Source organism: Cajanus cajan, chromosome 11 (assembly GCF_000230855.2).
Source record: "Cajanus cajan strain Asha chromosome 11, NIPB_CcT2T_4, whole genome shotgun sequence".
NCBI lineage: Eukaryota > Viridiplantae > Streptophyta > Magnoliopsida > Fabales > Fabaceae > Cajanus > Cajanus cajan.
In genome coordinates, this window is record NC_138527.1 from 25,385,250 (window position 1) to 25,399,598 (window position 14,349).

At 28.8% G+C, this 14,349-nt stretch overlaps 2 protein-coding genes across 2 annotated transcripts; one reads left to right on the forward strand and one right to left on the reverse strand.

Moving 5' to 3' along the window:
• Positions 1-9: 9 nt before the first annotated feature.
• Positions 10-3,347, forward strand: LOC145953200 (E3 ubiquitin-protein ligase). The gene is made up of 4 exons (XM_083067007.1): positions 10-227; positions 892-1,039; positions 1,879-1,988; positions 2,847-3,347. The coding sequence occupies exons 1-4, from the start codon at positions 141-143 to the stop codon at positions 2,871-2,873; spliced, it is 372 nt and encodes a 123-aa protein (XP_082923133.1). The 5' UTR covers positions 10-140; the 3' UTR covers positions 2,874-3,347.
• A 5,895-nt stretch (positions 3,348-9,242) lies between these two features.
• Positions 9,243-14,001, reverse strand: LOC109796687 (agamous-like MADS-box protein AP1). Its single transcript, XM_020356435.3, has 8 exons — positions 13,486-14,001; positions 12,129-12,207; positions 11,793-11,857; positions 11,544-11,643; positions 11,406-11,447; positions 11,218-11,259; positions 9,829-9,944; positions 9,243-9,542 (listed from the first exon to the last, which is right to left on the reverse strand). Exons 1-8 carry the CDS (start codon positions 13,668-13,670, stop codon positions 9,446-9,448), a joined length of 726 nt encoding a protein of 241 aa, XP_020212024.1. The 5' UTR covers positions 13,671-14,001; the 3' UTR covers positions 9,243-9,445.
• Positions 14,002-14,349: the final 348 nt, after the last annotated feature.

A 14,349-nucleotide genomic window follows, 5' to 3' on the forward strand; every position in this document is an offset into this window, starting at 1 on the left:
TCTTGTTAAGTGCACCAAAGAACATATATCCTAGTTCAGTGGTACTCCATACAGAATAAACAAGGAAGTCATTGCTTATATTGTTCTTCACACTTTTCTGTTCTCAAAATTCCTTTCCCTTTTCTAAGTTACTCTGCATAATGGGTAACCTATGTTCTTGTTTTAAAGGAAGGTACACTGAAGAAGAAACCATCGATGAAGATGAAACTCCTCCCCTTTTATCTGATGTAACTTTCCTCTTCCCTTTAATTTTATTCAACATACATATTTTTGTTTCTTTTTTCTTTTGATTTATTATCACTATTTCAAATGTTATAATAATTGTGGTCAATATTTCGTACTGATATAAATACTATATGATATAAATACTATCCTCTTTCGATCTTCGATGGAGATTATTGAATACTTCATACAACAATAATTACTTAAAAAAGAATGGAAACAAAATTAGAAGTTAATAATCCAAATCTCTACTAAATGAGTTCATGAGTTTCATATGAAACATTGGGATTGATATAGTCACTACCAATTTTATCATGTGTCACATTTAGCCTTTGTGTCGACATGAATGTTTAATTGCCAGCAATTGGAGTAGTTTTTTTTTTTTTTAAATGTTGGAGCATTTTCTTGAATATTAAGTAATATGGAAACAGTTTTATATTATTATTGTTATTCGTGAGGGTTTTAAGAGAGTCAAGAGTCAACAACATGCTTTAATTCGAAAGTATAAATGTAACTTACGTCTTTTTTATTTGTTGTTGTTCTCTCATTATTACTTAAGTTTCACTTTTGTAAGTTATATTGATCTCAAATATGTAACTTTTTATAATATAAATTAAAGTAATTTCAATAAACTGATTCTTGATTGTTTTGCAACATTCTTATTCACAGAATAGATCAAATAATGGGACTGAAAATTCAGAGCAACCTATATCTTCCATGCTTGATGGACCTAGATCATCCAAACACGATTTTAGACATTTTGAATCCCCCAAATCGAAATCCTCGGATGAAGATATCTGCCCAACATGTTTTGAAGGTGATTTTAAATAATTAATATCCTTTTTCATTTTTACATATTCATTCATTTTAAATTTAATAAACGTCTTTTCTATAATAATGCAATTCACTTTTTTTTTAATCAAACTTGATATTATTAAAATTAAATTTAATATTAGAAAGGTTTACAACAATTCACGCCTCCTATTTATCCTACCGATCGAGTTAAATTCTTTATGTGATTTTCTATTTGTTGCGGTGTTGAGATTGTTGGATAGATTTTAAATTTTTTAAATATATTTTTCTCCTTTCAAATTTGAGATAAGTTTGATTTTTGTTCTCCAAATTTAAAATTAATCTTCTTATTCATGTACGTTTTGAAAACTTGTTTTAGTCTCTCATAACTACTTGTATTTGAAAGAGTAGATTGGGGTAGTTACACAACATAAATTGAATTTACTGTGATTTTTTTACTTAAAAAAACCATAGTGTTTGAATTTTGTGTAACAAATATTTATTAACTGTGTTTGAATAAAAAGACTGATTTTTTTTCATTTTCAAATTACATGAACTAATAAGGTTAATTTTTAAATTTAAAAGATAAAAATAAAATTTCCACCAATTTGAGAGATTAAACATACTTTAGGTTTTCTAAAAATTTAAAATTATTTGTTACACATGCCTGGAAAAGATAAAGATGATTTCACATGTCTAATAACCACCACATAGCAGGAAAATAGGAATAAAAGTGAAAGAGAGATAACATGATTCATTTGATAATTAAATTGTTTTATAATATAGTAGAGAAATGTAAAAAGATATAATTTAGTCCAGAATGCCAATATCGTATTATTATTTTTTTTTTCCTTTATGTGACAGGATATAGTGATGAAAATCCTAAAATCATAGCAAAATGCAAACATCATTACCACCTTGGCTGTATATATGACTGGAAGGAGAGAAGTGAAACTTGTCCAACTTGTAGGCAGGTACCCATCAATACATATAGCTCTTTATTTCTACAATGCAATTTACATTTATAAACTCTACTTAATGCCTTTGGCAAATTTCTTCCATAAATTACGCGTTTAGCCAAATAATTAATAATACCATGTGGTAGGAGTTAGCAATAGTCGAGTTAGGCTTAATTTATTTTTGTTTTATATATAAACTTTGCTTTGTTGATTTCTAATCTTTTATATGATGCGGAAATTTTTTTTCTTCTTCTGTTTTTTTTCTTTAAAACTGTGGTAATTCTTGCCAGAGGTATTTCTTAGATTAAACCACATAAAATTGAATATTCTTATGTTTAGTAAGACATAGTAACAAGTACCATAAATATGAATAGAACACCTAGGGGCATACAATTTACATAAATTTAGCGTATTAAACATAAAGTCTGTCGATATAAAAGTTTAGAAGAGTTTTTTAAAAAAATTATTGAAATCTTTATTTTCAGTAATAAAAATTCTTCTAAACTTATATATAAACAAACTTATAGTTGTATAAAATATTTGATATTATGTTTTTTCTTAGAGAGATGATGTGGTATTTGATATAATAATATTAATTTATTTTTTTTAAGTTAAACAATTGACTTGTGTTATTCTTCATATAAATTAGAGTTGACCTAGTGATGATTAAGAGTTGTGATAGATGTATGAAAAATTACCATTATTCTTAATTTGTATTTTCATAATCTTTTGTATTATTAAAAAAATTACATATAATATGTACAATTGTATGTTAAATGCCCCCTTATTTCTTTTGATCTTACGCACATTATTTTGTTTAGACAATTACTTAACATTGGCAATACACTTTTGTCTCTTTCTCTGAATTTGCAGGTGATGGATTTTGTTGAAGAGGCTTGAGACTTGAATGAAGAATCTCGTTGAATTACAAATGACTTATGTTTTGTCAGATGAGTAAAATGCTATTGATCGACATTTTCTTAAAGTACTTATCAACATTGCTAGTATTGGATGAAAATGTGATTTGTATCATTTTTGGGGTAGTTATAGCCATTGTTTCTTGTTTTCGAATGTTGCTCTCTCTATATATATCACCTTGAAGTTGCATTGTAGGTCATGGTATTGTATTCCCTTTAATACTCATGATAAAGAACAACATTTTTGTTTGGAGAGAACATAAAAACAATAAAAGATGAGGAGAAAAAAAAGTTATAACAAAATTTTGTTTTCAGAATTGTTTTTAAACATTTTATTTTAATTTTTTTTAACCAAACAATGATACACACATGTAGGAGAGGTGCTAAACTACATTGGTGTAATTTTTATTGACTATTTTGAGAATAAAAAATTCTTTTTACACAAAATGATTATAGAATGCACACAAAGAAACATTCATTGCAAAAAATATTATATATAATGACATACAAAAAATGTCACTATAAATATAATATATTTATGTACAAATCTATTTGATATATACCTATACATAATTTTAGTATTAATTTTGAATTAAATTCAATAATACATATTATGTGATTGAATCAGGCCCATGAGTCAAGTCCTAAAAGAGATAAGTGAAATGAGCTAAGCGGCTTGAAAGAAGAAGGTCCAAGCTCATGTTGAGCTTTGGGTACTTTTTATAGTCCATTTTTCCTTTGTTAATATTTTCCTTATAAATATTTTCTTAATTTTAATCTTGTATATTTTAGGTCAAATAGTGTACGAATTCAATTCCTTGTAATTTTCTTTTAAGAGTGTATTTAGTATTTTAGAAGACCGCAACTAGTATTTGAAAAATGTACTTATTAAGCTTGTTTGGACCAAGAGAGAGTGAGGAGCATTTCTCTCCAAGGTGGAAAATCCATTTGTGATCCCCCATACTCTCTCATTGGTTCATATATATCACCATCAAATCATATGTTCCACACACTAGTCACACTTTTTGTACATTTTCATGTGGAAAGCTCTTATATGCTTTCTTAGGATGTTGACATTTTTAGGAGGAAAATTCAAATTAGAATTTTAAAATTCAACTAGAGTTAGTTGGCTTAAGTAAAAGTTAATTAAACCTTGGTTAAACCTAACATTGGTTAGCTCAACTTAAACCACAAGCTACCAAACACTATATATAGGAGAACCTAGCTTGTATATTTCATGACTTTTGCGTTCAATGAGAATTATATTTTCAAATTTTCTCTTCATAGCTCTAGTCTCTCCTTGGAGAACTTTCTCTTTAAGAACTTTTATCAATGACTTCCTCCTTATGGCAAGTTCATTACTCTTGTGTATCCTTCTCTTGAAGGCGGTGCACCATTCTAATGCCTTCTCCACCATATTTGATTGCTTTGTTTTACCTTTGGAGTCATAGATGAAGATTGGAGGAGTATAATGAAGCTAGTGGAGTGGATTCAAAATTCATCTTCTCCACTAGATTAATCATTGTGCCTCAATAACCTATACCTACATTTTTTTAACAATTATGAGAGTATATTTACTAACATATACCATCATATTTTGTGCACATGGTTCTAAATTGTGGTTACAATTGTGGCCATTGCAATTTTTACGATGTAGATTACGGTCATTGTAGCGTGAAATTATTATATATTTACATTGAAGATAAATAAAAATTCTATAATAATAAATATCAATCAAATCCCGTTTTCTTAATTTTTCACTCCAAACCCTTTTCTCCCTTTCCTAAAATGCATCATGCACCTCCTAACAATCCAACCAACCATCATTAGTTGTCTCTTAATTTCCATCTCTTAATAATATCTCATGTGACCAATCTTATTAGATTTGAAGATTAAAACTTGACAAAAAAAAGTGGAACCTATGTTTGTTTTTTGACAAAAAAGTATAATAAAATGATGTTGCATATCTATTATGGTGTGTATAGTTGCATTGTAGGATTTCCATTGATTTTAAACCACAATGCAATTGTGGGTCATTGCAATTGCGAGGAGCACTGTAACAATAATATTACAACCTTAACAGGTGTTACGAACCATAATTTAGAACTTTGATTGTAGATAAAAGTAGTTTTTAGTGACAAGTATTATTTCGTTGTCACTACAAGACAATTTTTTTGTAATGACTATAAAATCTAGAAAGAATCGCACAAGTTTATTTATTGACAATATCTCAATAAATATTTATTATCTCAAATTTATTTAACATTGTTTGACCTTTATACCTACATCCACGACAACACCTCATATGTCTGTCGCTTTCATTTAATATGACCTCCTCTACTAGTTAAGTGATTCTTCTCATGACAAGAATATCTATTTATTAACACTGCATCCTATTATGATGAAAATTAGTGGAGAAGAGTGATTTTAGTCTCTTCTTTTCTAGTCTCCATTAAGCTCCCTATCTTCTTCCATGGTTTCTATAAGCTTCAAACTCAGCAAAAATGGTGGAAAAAGATAGAGATGGTTATGCCACTTTTTATGGAGAAAGATAAGCTAGAAGGTTGATCTTGCCACAAGGAGGATTCCTTAATAAAAGAACTTAAAGAGAGGTTTCTCCTCTAGAGAAAGAAAAACTTTTAGAAGAGAGAATTTCTAAATTCAATCTCTATAAACTCAAAAGTGATATGAATATCCAAGCTAAAAGACTTATATAGGAGTTAGTAGCTGTTGGTGAAAGCTAAATTAACCTAGGTTAGAAAAATAGCCCAAGCTAGTTTAATTAATGTATACTTAAGCTAACTAATCCTAACTATGGCTAACTAAATTACGTCTAACTAAGCCAACCAAAGGCCAACATCTAGATCTAAAATAGCCAATGGAGGCTCGCCATGTGGACTGGCCAACATCTAGATCTAGGAGACTCAATGGAGGCTTGACATGTGGCACATGTGCTTGGTGTGACTAGATAAGATCATGTAATATGTTGGCCACTTGGATGGATAAGAGACATGTGATTCCCACATATCTTGGTCATCTAATCCACTTGAACCAGCCATGTGGAGATCCATAACCAAGCCATGTTGGACCATGGGTAAAACAATTTTGGCCTATCTAAGCCCAACACCAACAAATGGTCATTTTCTAGTTACACTCCCTTAAACTACTAGTTACACCTCAAACTCAAATTTAATACAATATCAAAAATACCTATAGTAAATGACAACAAATACAAAGTCAAAAATAAAGGAAATATTTACAAGAAAAATATACACAAAGAAGAAAAAGTAAGTTACTAAAATTACTCAAAATATAATGATTTTGAGCTAGCCTTCTTCCTTTAAGCCTAGTCTACTTCATTGATTCCTTTTAAATTTGATCTTTGGACATGATGTCATCACATTATAAGAGAAAGTAATTAAATTCCTAAAATAAATATAATATTTTCAATTCTAAAAATCATTCAAAAGAAAACAGTATTTTTATAACTAAACAACATCTTAAAATAAATAAATAAACAATATCTTAAAAATTTCAAATTAGAAATTTTGATTGTTTTTCCAACACTATTACGTCATTAAATAGTTTTTGATGAATATTGTTTTTCTAAAATTTACTATTAAATTGAAAGTTTTTTTTCCCCCAAATAAATCTTAAATAAAAAAATTCTAATAATCCATAATTATTTGATACATGATTTGAATAATTTGATTTTTTTTTATTGTTGAATTTTTGATAAGTTAATATAAAATTATAATTCAAAAAATAGTTCAACAAAATTTATATTTCTTATATAAAATTATTAAAAAATAATTACAGTTCGTAAAATTTATAGGCTAAAATAGAATTTGAGTTTCTTATTATTATATTAGATTTTAGTTTTTGTCATTTTAGTTTATAAAATTTCACTTTCATCTCTTAAAAGTATTTTTATTAATAAAATTATCCTTCTGTCATTTTTTTTTGCACTAGTTTGTTTTATTCTAACGTGACATTTTTACAGTATATCAAGTATCACTAAATTGACTAATTTAGTGAAATAAATCGACAGAAAGATAAATTTAGTATAAAAAAATACTTTAAGGATGAAAGTGAAACTTTACAAAAAAAATATTGAAACCAAAAATAAAAATAATCATCAAAATTATAATGCTGTAAATTAGTTCGTCCTCTCGGTTGTGTATTAAAGTGAAGCTTTGAATCTTTTATAAAAGATGGGTAACGATACAGCTATTGTGGTGTAGAAGTTGGACTTTCCCTTAAAAGTTAAGAATGTATATGTACTCTATATAGAGATTTTTTAATTTAATAAAAAGTTATTATACAATTAATACCATCTAAGTTTCGGCAGAAAAAGATTATCTGTTACAGAAGGTGCATGAATTATCATCAACAGTACTGGTGGGATAAATTTGTGTTATTTTTTTTTTTTTAACTTAATCGGTAATCTTCAATTTTTAGTTGGGTTAATATTTCGTACTGAGAACTTTGTTATTTACATAGTTGTTTTACTCAATTTGAATAAAATTTCTTTTAGTAATAATATTTTTTTTAATTCTTATTATAAGACATAATTTAAAAAGTAATGATAGTGTTTTTATGAGATATTTTACCATTTTTTTTATAAAATAATTTTTTTTTTATTTTTATTTTTTGTTCTTATTAAAAATTATGAGAATTTATGTTTGTTTCTATTGAATAATGATAAAAACAAATTGAGAAATAAATATCCTCTCCCATTTCTTAAACTCTCTAATTATCATTTATCAATTTTATGTATATTAATATATAAACTTTGATATAGAATAATATTTTCACTCCTTCCATAAAAATTTAATGATAAGTACAAAAGGTAAAATTGATATATCATGATTTTATTTCATAAACTCAATAAAATTAATTAACATTACTACTTATATCGATTAATATTTTTGTTTCTTTCAAGCTATTAAAAAGATTTAGATATATACTTAATTGTCAATTAATATTTTTGTCTCTTTCAAGCTATGTGTCTATTATCTCAGATTTGTAGGTCGTAGCATAGAGTCCGTAAAATTAGATACCTGATCTCCTAATCACTTGTTTCTATAAAGAATATCTCATGGAAACAAGTAAATATAGAGAACCTGGTAACATGCAGAAGTATGAAACAAGTGAATACTCTAAGCAATTGTTTTCTTATTAATTATAATACTATTTTAATTTACAAATCATAGACCCTAAAACAGCACCTTATCTTGCCTTTAATAGAGAATAATTTTAAGTGAGATAGAGGGCAAAATACTATATTTTCTTTTTGAATTACCACCAAGATATATATATATATATATATATATATATATATATATATATATATATATATATATATATATATATATATATATATCCTTTTATGACTAACTACTTAGGTGATCTAATTAGTAAGAGGTTGAAATAATATATATAAAATCTTAAATTTGAATTTTATTAGTCATTATAATTTAGGTGGATAATTTGTTTTAATGAATAACTCAAAACAAGATACAAATAATTATATAGTTTCTTGTACGTACAAACAATATTATTTTTATGCCATTTTTGGTACAACCTTTTAATACTGATGATATATTCAAATTAATAGTATTTTAGTTTGTATCTTATATAGAAATGTTATTTAATTTACAATGAATAATTTAAATCATAATACTAAGTTATTTTTAACTATTTACAATTTTATTTTAACATAAAACTATTAAATTCAATTCAGAAATAGATATATAAATAAAGGTAATTAAAAAGACAAAAACTAATAATATCAAAAATTAAGATAAAGGGAATAGCTAGGTTGAGAGATTTTTTTTCTTCTAGTTATAGTATAAGATTATATCAGTGAGAAAGTTCACTACATCCAAACATACAATTCCATTTCAAATTCATGTTACTTAGAAATTGAAAAAAAAAATTAAATTAAGTTTAAAAACCTTTTTAGTTTCTATTATTAGAAATTATTTTCCATTGTCATCTATAAAGAAATAATATAAAGAAGAGATAGACTCGTTTGTTCTCTAAAGACCTTTTTACTCAACAATTACATGAGATAATGCATACCACTTTTTTCATGTCATAACTAAAATTTTACCCCTTAAATGATCAGAGCACTCTCATTTTTTATTTGACTTCTTTCTTTTATTTTATATTTTATCTTTAAAAGAAATGTAGACAGACGAATTTCCTCTGCCTTATAATAGGAACTAATCCCTATTACTCGACTAAATTAGTGTTTAAAGTATAGACCAAAATCAAAACCCACGAAAAAAAATCATGAGAATTAAAAACGAGTTTAAACTTTTCATATAAAGGTGATCTACAAAGCAAAGAAAAACATAATAAGATGTTCCATAAGACAATTAGATTTAAAATTCAGTATGTTTACAACAAAAGCAATTCACATCAATGTCTTCAAAGTAGAACTATAGACCCAAACACATATATAAAAGCATTCAAACAGACTACTTTTAATTGTTCATATATCCCAGTAACTACATAGTAGTATCCACCTCAAGAGGAAACAAGTTTTCAGAAGCATCCAAGGTGGCATGAGTACAGTGGTTCCAGGGTCAGGTCAAGACCGTTCCTTCCTAGTTCTGGTGCCTCCTGATGGTAACTATTGCCACTGCACAAACAAAATTAAACATCGTGTTCCAGCTACCAAATTAAAGAAGAACTGGAAGCAGGTAAAGGAAGTTTTCCAGCTAGAGGATATGAACAAATGAAGGTGTAAAATACCTTCAAAAATAGAAGGAAAAATGAAAATGAGCAAAAACAATATCCTATATATATCATAAAAATGTCGGCATGTCATTGAATTTCTGTCCAGAAGTCACAAGGGTTGTTCCCTATCTACCATTTTACTCATTAAAAACATATCAAAGAAAATATATCATTGAAGGTTGCCCTACCCTATGTTCAAACTGGGAGGGGGTTGTTGCTGTGGTAAGCAAGATGTGTCAACCCTGTAATTTGGCTGCTCCCATTGTGCAGCCTGCTGTGCTACAGCTTGCTCCTTCTCCTTGATCTGATTTCATATAACACATATTGTTAAGATCATATACACGTGGAAAATGCTAATTGGCATGAACTATATATGAAGAACAATGATAGAAAGACAGACCAAGTATTTTGATTGGTCAGAATTATCTATTTAACCGCCTTGATTTCTGTCAAATCATAATAACTACTTGCTGTTTCTTTGAAAAGTAACTTAGTACAATTCGTCAAACCTTTCTCCGTACCAAATAGCTGTTATATATATATATATGTGTGTGTGGCTATCGATAAAGCATTAACCTATATATCATAGAATATGACTAAACTACATTCATAGATCTCCATTCCATAACTTCAATAACAATTACTTCCAGTCAGTTACAAATTGCTACTCAAAATATCAAAGTTTGAGGCATAAGAATAAGGTTGTATCAGTTTCACTAGCAATTGCACCACGGTGAGTTTATACAAATACTAAATATGAGTCTAAAATTAAAACACTCATTAAAATAAAATGTATACCGGTAGCTGGTGGGTATGAAATATTGTTGAGAATTTCGATTCAAATTCAGTTAACTCTTAAATTTTTAAAATTTGAATGAGATATGAAACATGGTTTTGTGGTGACATAGAAAAGAATCAATACGATTTGAAGCATACACCTAGGGCTAAAAATCAGACAATTCAAATGTACAAATATGTATAGCAAGCTAGGTATGTAATTTGTAAGACCAAAAGGAGAATTGCACTTTCCTACATAATACGTTGGACTGTTATTATGAGTCCTAGAAATTAGAATATCAAGCTTGTGATATTTAAGTCAAGGGATTTTCCAACTTAAAGAGTTAGTCTTTTAGGTTGAGTTTTTCTCATGCGATTTAAGTTTAAACAATTGTATTTCCATTGAGAGTTGAGTAATGAAAAATCTACCTATAGGCTAAAATAAGGTGTAAAGTACCAAATACAAATACTAATAGGTAACTAAAGTTATTAAAGTGAAAATGGCTACCATCAAACTCTTATCTTGTGATTAAGTGGTTAGCTATGTAATTGACTCAAATAGATACCATTGATGAATAGTTTTATGTTTACTTAGCATCAGAGAAAGGGATAGAAATAATTTCACTATCAGCAACTTAAGTCTATTAGGTTAAAAATTAACAATCAGAAGTTCTGGAAACATAAGTAATAGAATAATCAAACCAATTTCACTCTCATAATAGAGTCAACAATTATTGATTACTGTGCTAAAAAAGTTTAGTTAGCCGGGAAAAAAAGTTGTAAAGGAAGATCTAGGTCACCTTCTTTGCGAGGATGTTATTCTGCTCTTGTATCTTTTTCTCCTGTCATACATATAGAATAATGAGCACAAATCTCCATATCAGTATCCTTAACCATTTTGTGTTCTCAGTGATATTATAACTATCTTTCATTTTCAGGACAAAAAGCTATAAATAAAGCCAAGATCAAATTGGAGTTAAAGGCATACCTTTTTCTGAAGCTCAGAAATGGACTCGTACATGAGATCGTTCTATTAAAACATAACACGTTTCAATGGTAAGTGCCAAAGTAACACACATAAAACATGAAAGTGAAATTAACATAATGAATTAAGTGTTCTATGTACCTTCCTTGTGCGGATGTTTTTCAGTGCAGTATCTAACTGCTGCTCCAGACTCTGAAGCTCTTTGAGGCTCATTGAAACCAAATCTTCTCCCATGTAGTGCCTGGGAAAAGGGTTGCAAATTATGTATGTTAAATTGAGTGACAATGTGACAATGTGAGACAGTGAGTGATCAAATCAAACAATAATGGGAAATTAAAGCATGCATATGTAGATAAATAGATATGGATATAGATATAGGTCATAATGTACCTGTGGTTTCTTTGCAAAAGGTCAATCTTAGCCTTGAGTCGAGTATATTCAATGGTCCAGTTTCCCTGCACAATGTCATGTATAAAGCTAGTGCTTAGTTCTATAGTATTGTTAACTACTGATATTTAAATAAATATCGGTTTCGATTGCATCACTTTTGCAACATTCCAATGCATATGCATGGCTTAGTTTAATTAATTATTTAGTTCCTACAACTTAGACCCAATTGTGTGCCTGTTTGCACAAGCATCAATTGGTAGAACTTTGATGCAAAATAGTGATGCAGGTGGGAATTATATGCTTCTATATGGATGTGTGTATGATTTAATGACAAACCTGAGTCTCAGAATCATTTGCTACTAGCTGCCTCTCTGCATAGGCATACCTTTCATGGCGTTCCAGTATCTTCTCCATACTGTTCAATGATTAGAGTTCTCAATCAATATTAATCACATATAAAGATATCAATATACTATACACTACATATTACGAGTTTTAAATAACAACAAATATCTGTGTTGCTGAATCATATGATGAAATTGTTATCTATAAAAAGTAATATATAGTGTATTACATATATATGCTGGATGATAACTCTTCTTAATTATGAATGACAAATTTGGTTACTAACTTTTAATCCTCTTTAGGTTAAAAATTCCTGTTAGTTATCAGTAACATTACTTGATATGTATTATATCATTTTGAACATTCATTAATATGTAAGATTATATAAATCTATGAAATTAAAGAATTTCTTCAATTTAACTTGTAAACATGATTTATCTAGGAGGCTGCACCCATCAATGAAAAGTAATCCCTTAATAACAAGAATGTCAAATCGTGCTACTTTTGAGTTTTGATAATTCAAAGGAGGAAGAAGAAGAAAAGGTGCAGAACACTAAAGAAAAAGAAGGTCTAGCAAATCTTGCTTGAGGTGCTGAACTGAAAGGACATGAGATAGAAAAACAACAAGACTGTCACAGCATCTATCACGGTTTGCAAGAGATTCACCACCTCTTCTACGAATTTCAACAAAATCAAAGGAAAATAAAAAAATAAAAATAGGTTAGGGCTTTCACAGGTTAAGTGCGTACTCTATCTAGCTACGACATGTAAAATCTCTCATTCGGATAATATTTTGCTCTTTCTGATGAGATAAATGTATACACATAAAACAGTATATACGCTTCTACTAAATCTTTTGCACGTGTTATACCTCAAAAATTGAAAACAAATTCTTAGAGAAGTTTAACTGAATATTTTGCTAGTTAAACTTTAGCAAATCATCTTCTGGACAACAAAATATCCTTCCTTAAAAGAAGAAAAGTGGATCACCTGGCTTTAAATCTATTTATACAATCAATATAAGTTATTAATCAGACTTGATATGAACAAAAATAAGATTTGTGAAAATACACAAGAGGAATCAAATTTCTTATAGACTTGTACGTTTTCCAAACTGAAACCACCAAAACCCTTGTCATGAGCAAGAGCAAAATAGAAAATTAAAAATAAAACGTTACTTAAAAATAATTACTGATTTAGTGGAAAACTGAATGCATAAATTAACTACATATATTTATATCGTTTGAACTACCAAAAATATATTTGTCAAATATAGATCCATACATATGTATGATTTATATGCATATGTGTATGTTTATTATAATATAATATAGGGCAAATGAGTTACCATGAATCAGTTGCATATTCAAAGAGCTTTCCTTTGTGGGAGAAGATAATCAAAGCAACCTCAGCATCACAGAGTACAGAGATCTCATGAGCTTTCTTGAGCAACCCACCTCTCCTTTTGGAAAAAGTTACCTGGCGATTGATCTTGTTCTCTATCCTCTTCAGCTGTACCCTACCCCTTCCCATCTTAGTTTCTTTAAAGTATTATTTATATATATGTATATAGATTAAACCTAGGTAGCCACTTAAACCAAGTAGTTCTTCCCTTTTTCAACGAAGAAAACCCTAATTCCCAAACAAGGAAAAAAGAAACAAAAGGAGTAAACAAGCGAAGAAGTGAGGTTAAAAAGGCTGGCAAATATGGCGAAGCGAGCGTGGGAATGTTAGTTCATAGATCTTTCTTCTTCTGGACAGGTATAGAGTTGTGTCATGGGAAAGCACAGCGAGTGCAAGTGTGCAATGTTGCTGTTGTATTGCATAATTGTGCAATATAATAATAAGTATCCATAATACGGAAGTGGTTAAAATTTGTATGAGGCTGTGGTTTGATGACAAGTGGTTTTTGGTTTCTGGTTTGGGAAAGTTTAAGCAGTTTAGTTAACGTTACGTTGTCTACGTGTGATTGGTTGGGGCAGTGTACTGTGACCAAATGTGTCGTGTAGCTCTTTAAGGCCTCACAGTGATGATGATGTTATTTTTTATTGCAATTATGAATTGAAGGGACCCATTTGTTAAGAGCTTTCGGAATATGGCTGGCTCCTAGTGTTCCATAGGGTAGGAGTTATAGGGATGAATTTGCATTAGCACATAGCATAGTATAGGTGAGACGGTTGAAATTTCAACACTCTCCACCGTTATCATCAAA

Coding starts and splice junctions, on each gene's coding strand:
- LOC145953200 (XM_083067007.1), top strand. CDS start 141: ATGGGTAACCTATGTTCTTGTTTTAAAGGAAGGTACACTGAAGAAGAA. Junction 1,040..1,878: donor CTGCCCAACATGTTTTGAAG/GTGATTTTAAAT, acceptor TTTATGTGACAG/GATATAGTGATGAAAATCCT. Junction 1,989..2,846: donor CTTGTCCAACTTGTAGGCAG/GTACCCATCAAT, acceptor CTGAATTTGCAG/GTGATGGATTTTGTTGAAGA.
- LOC109796687 (XM_020356435.3), bottom strand. CDS start 13,670: ATGGGAAGGGGTAGGGTACAGCTGAAGAGGATAGAGAACAAGATCAAT. Junction 11,448..11,543: donor AAAACATCCGCACAAGGAAG/GTACATAGAACA, acceptor ATGTTTTAATAG/AACGATCTCATGTACGAGTC. Junction 9,543..9,828: donor CCTCCCAGTTTGAACATAGG/GTAGGGCAACCT, acceptor TTGTTTGTGCAG/TGGCAATAGTTACCATCAGG.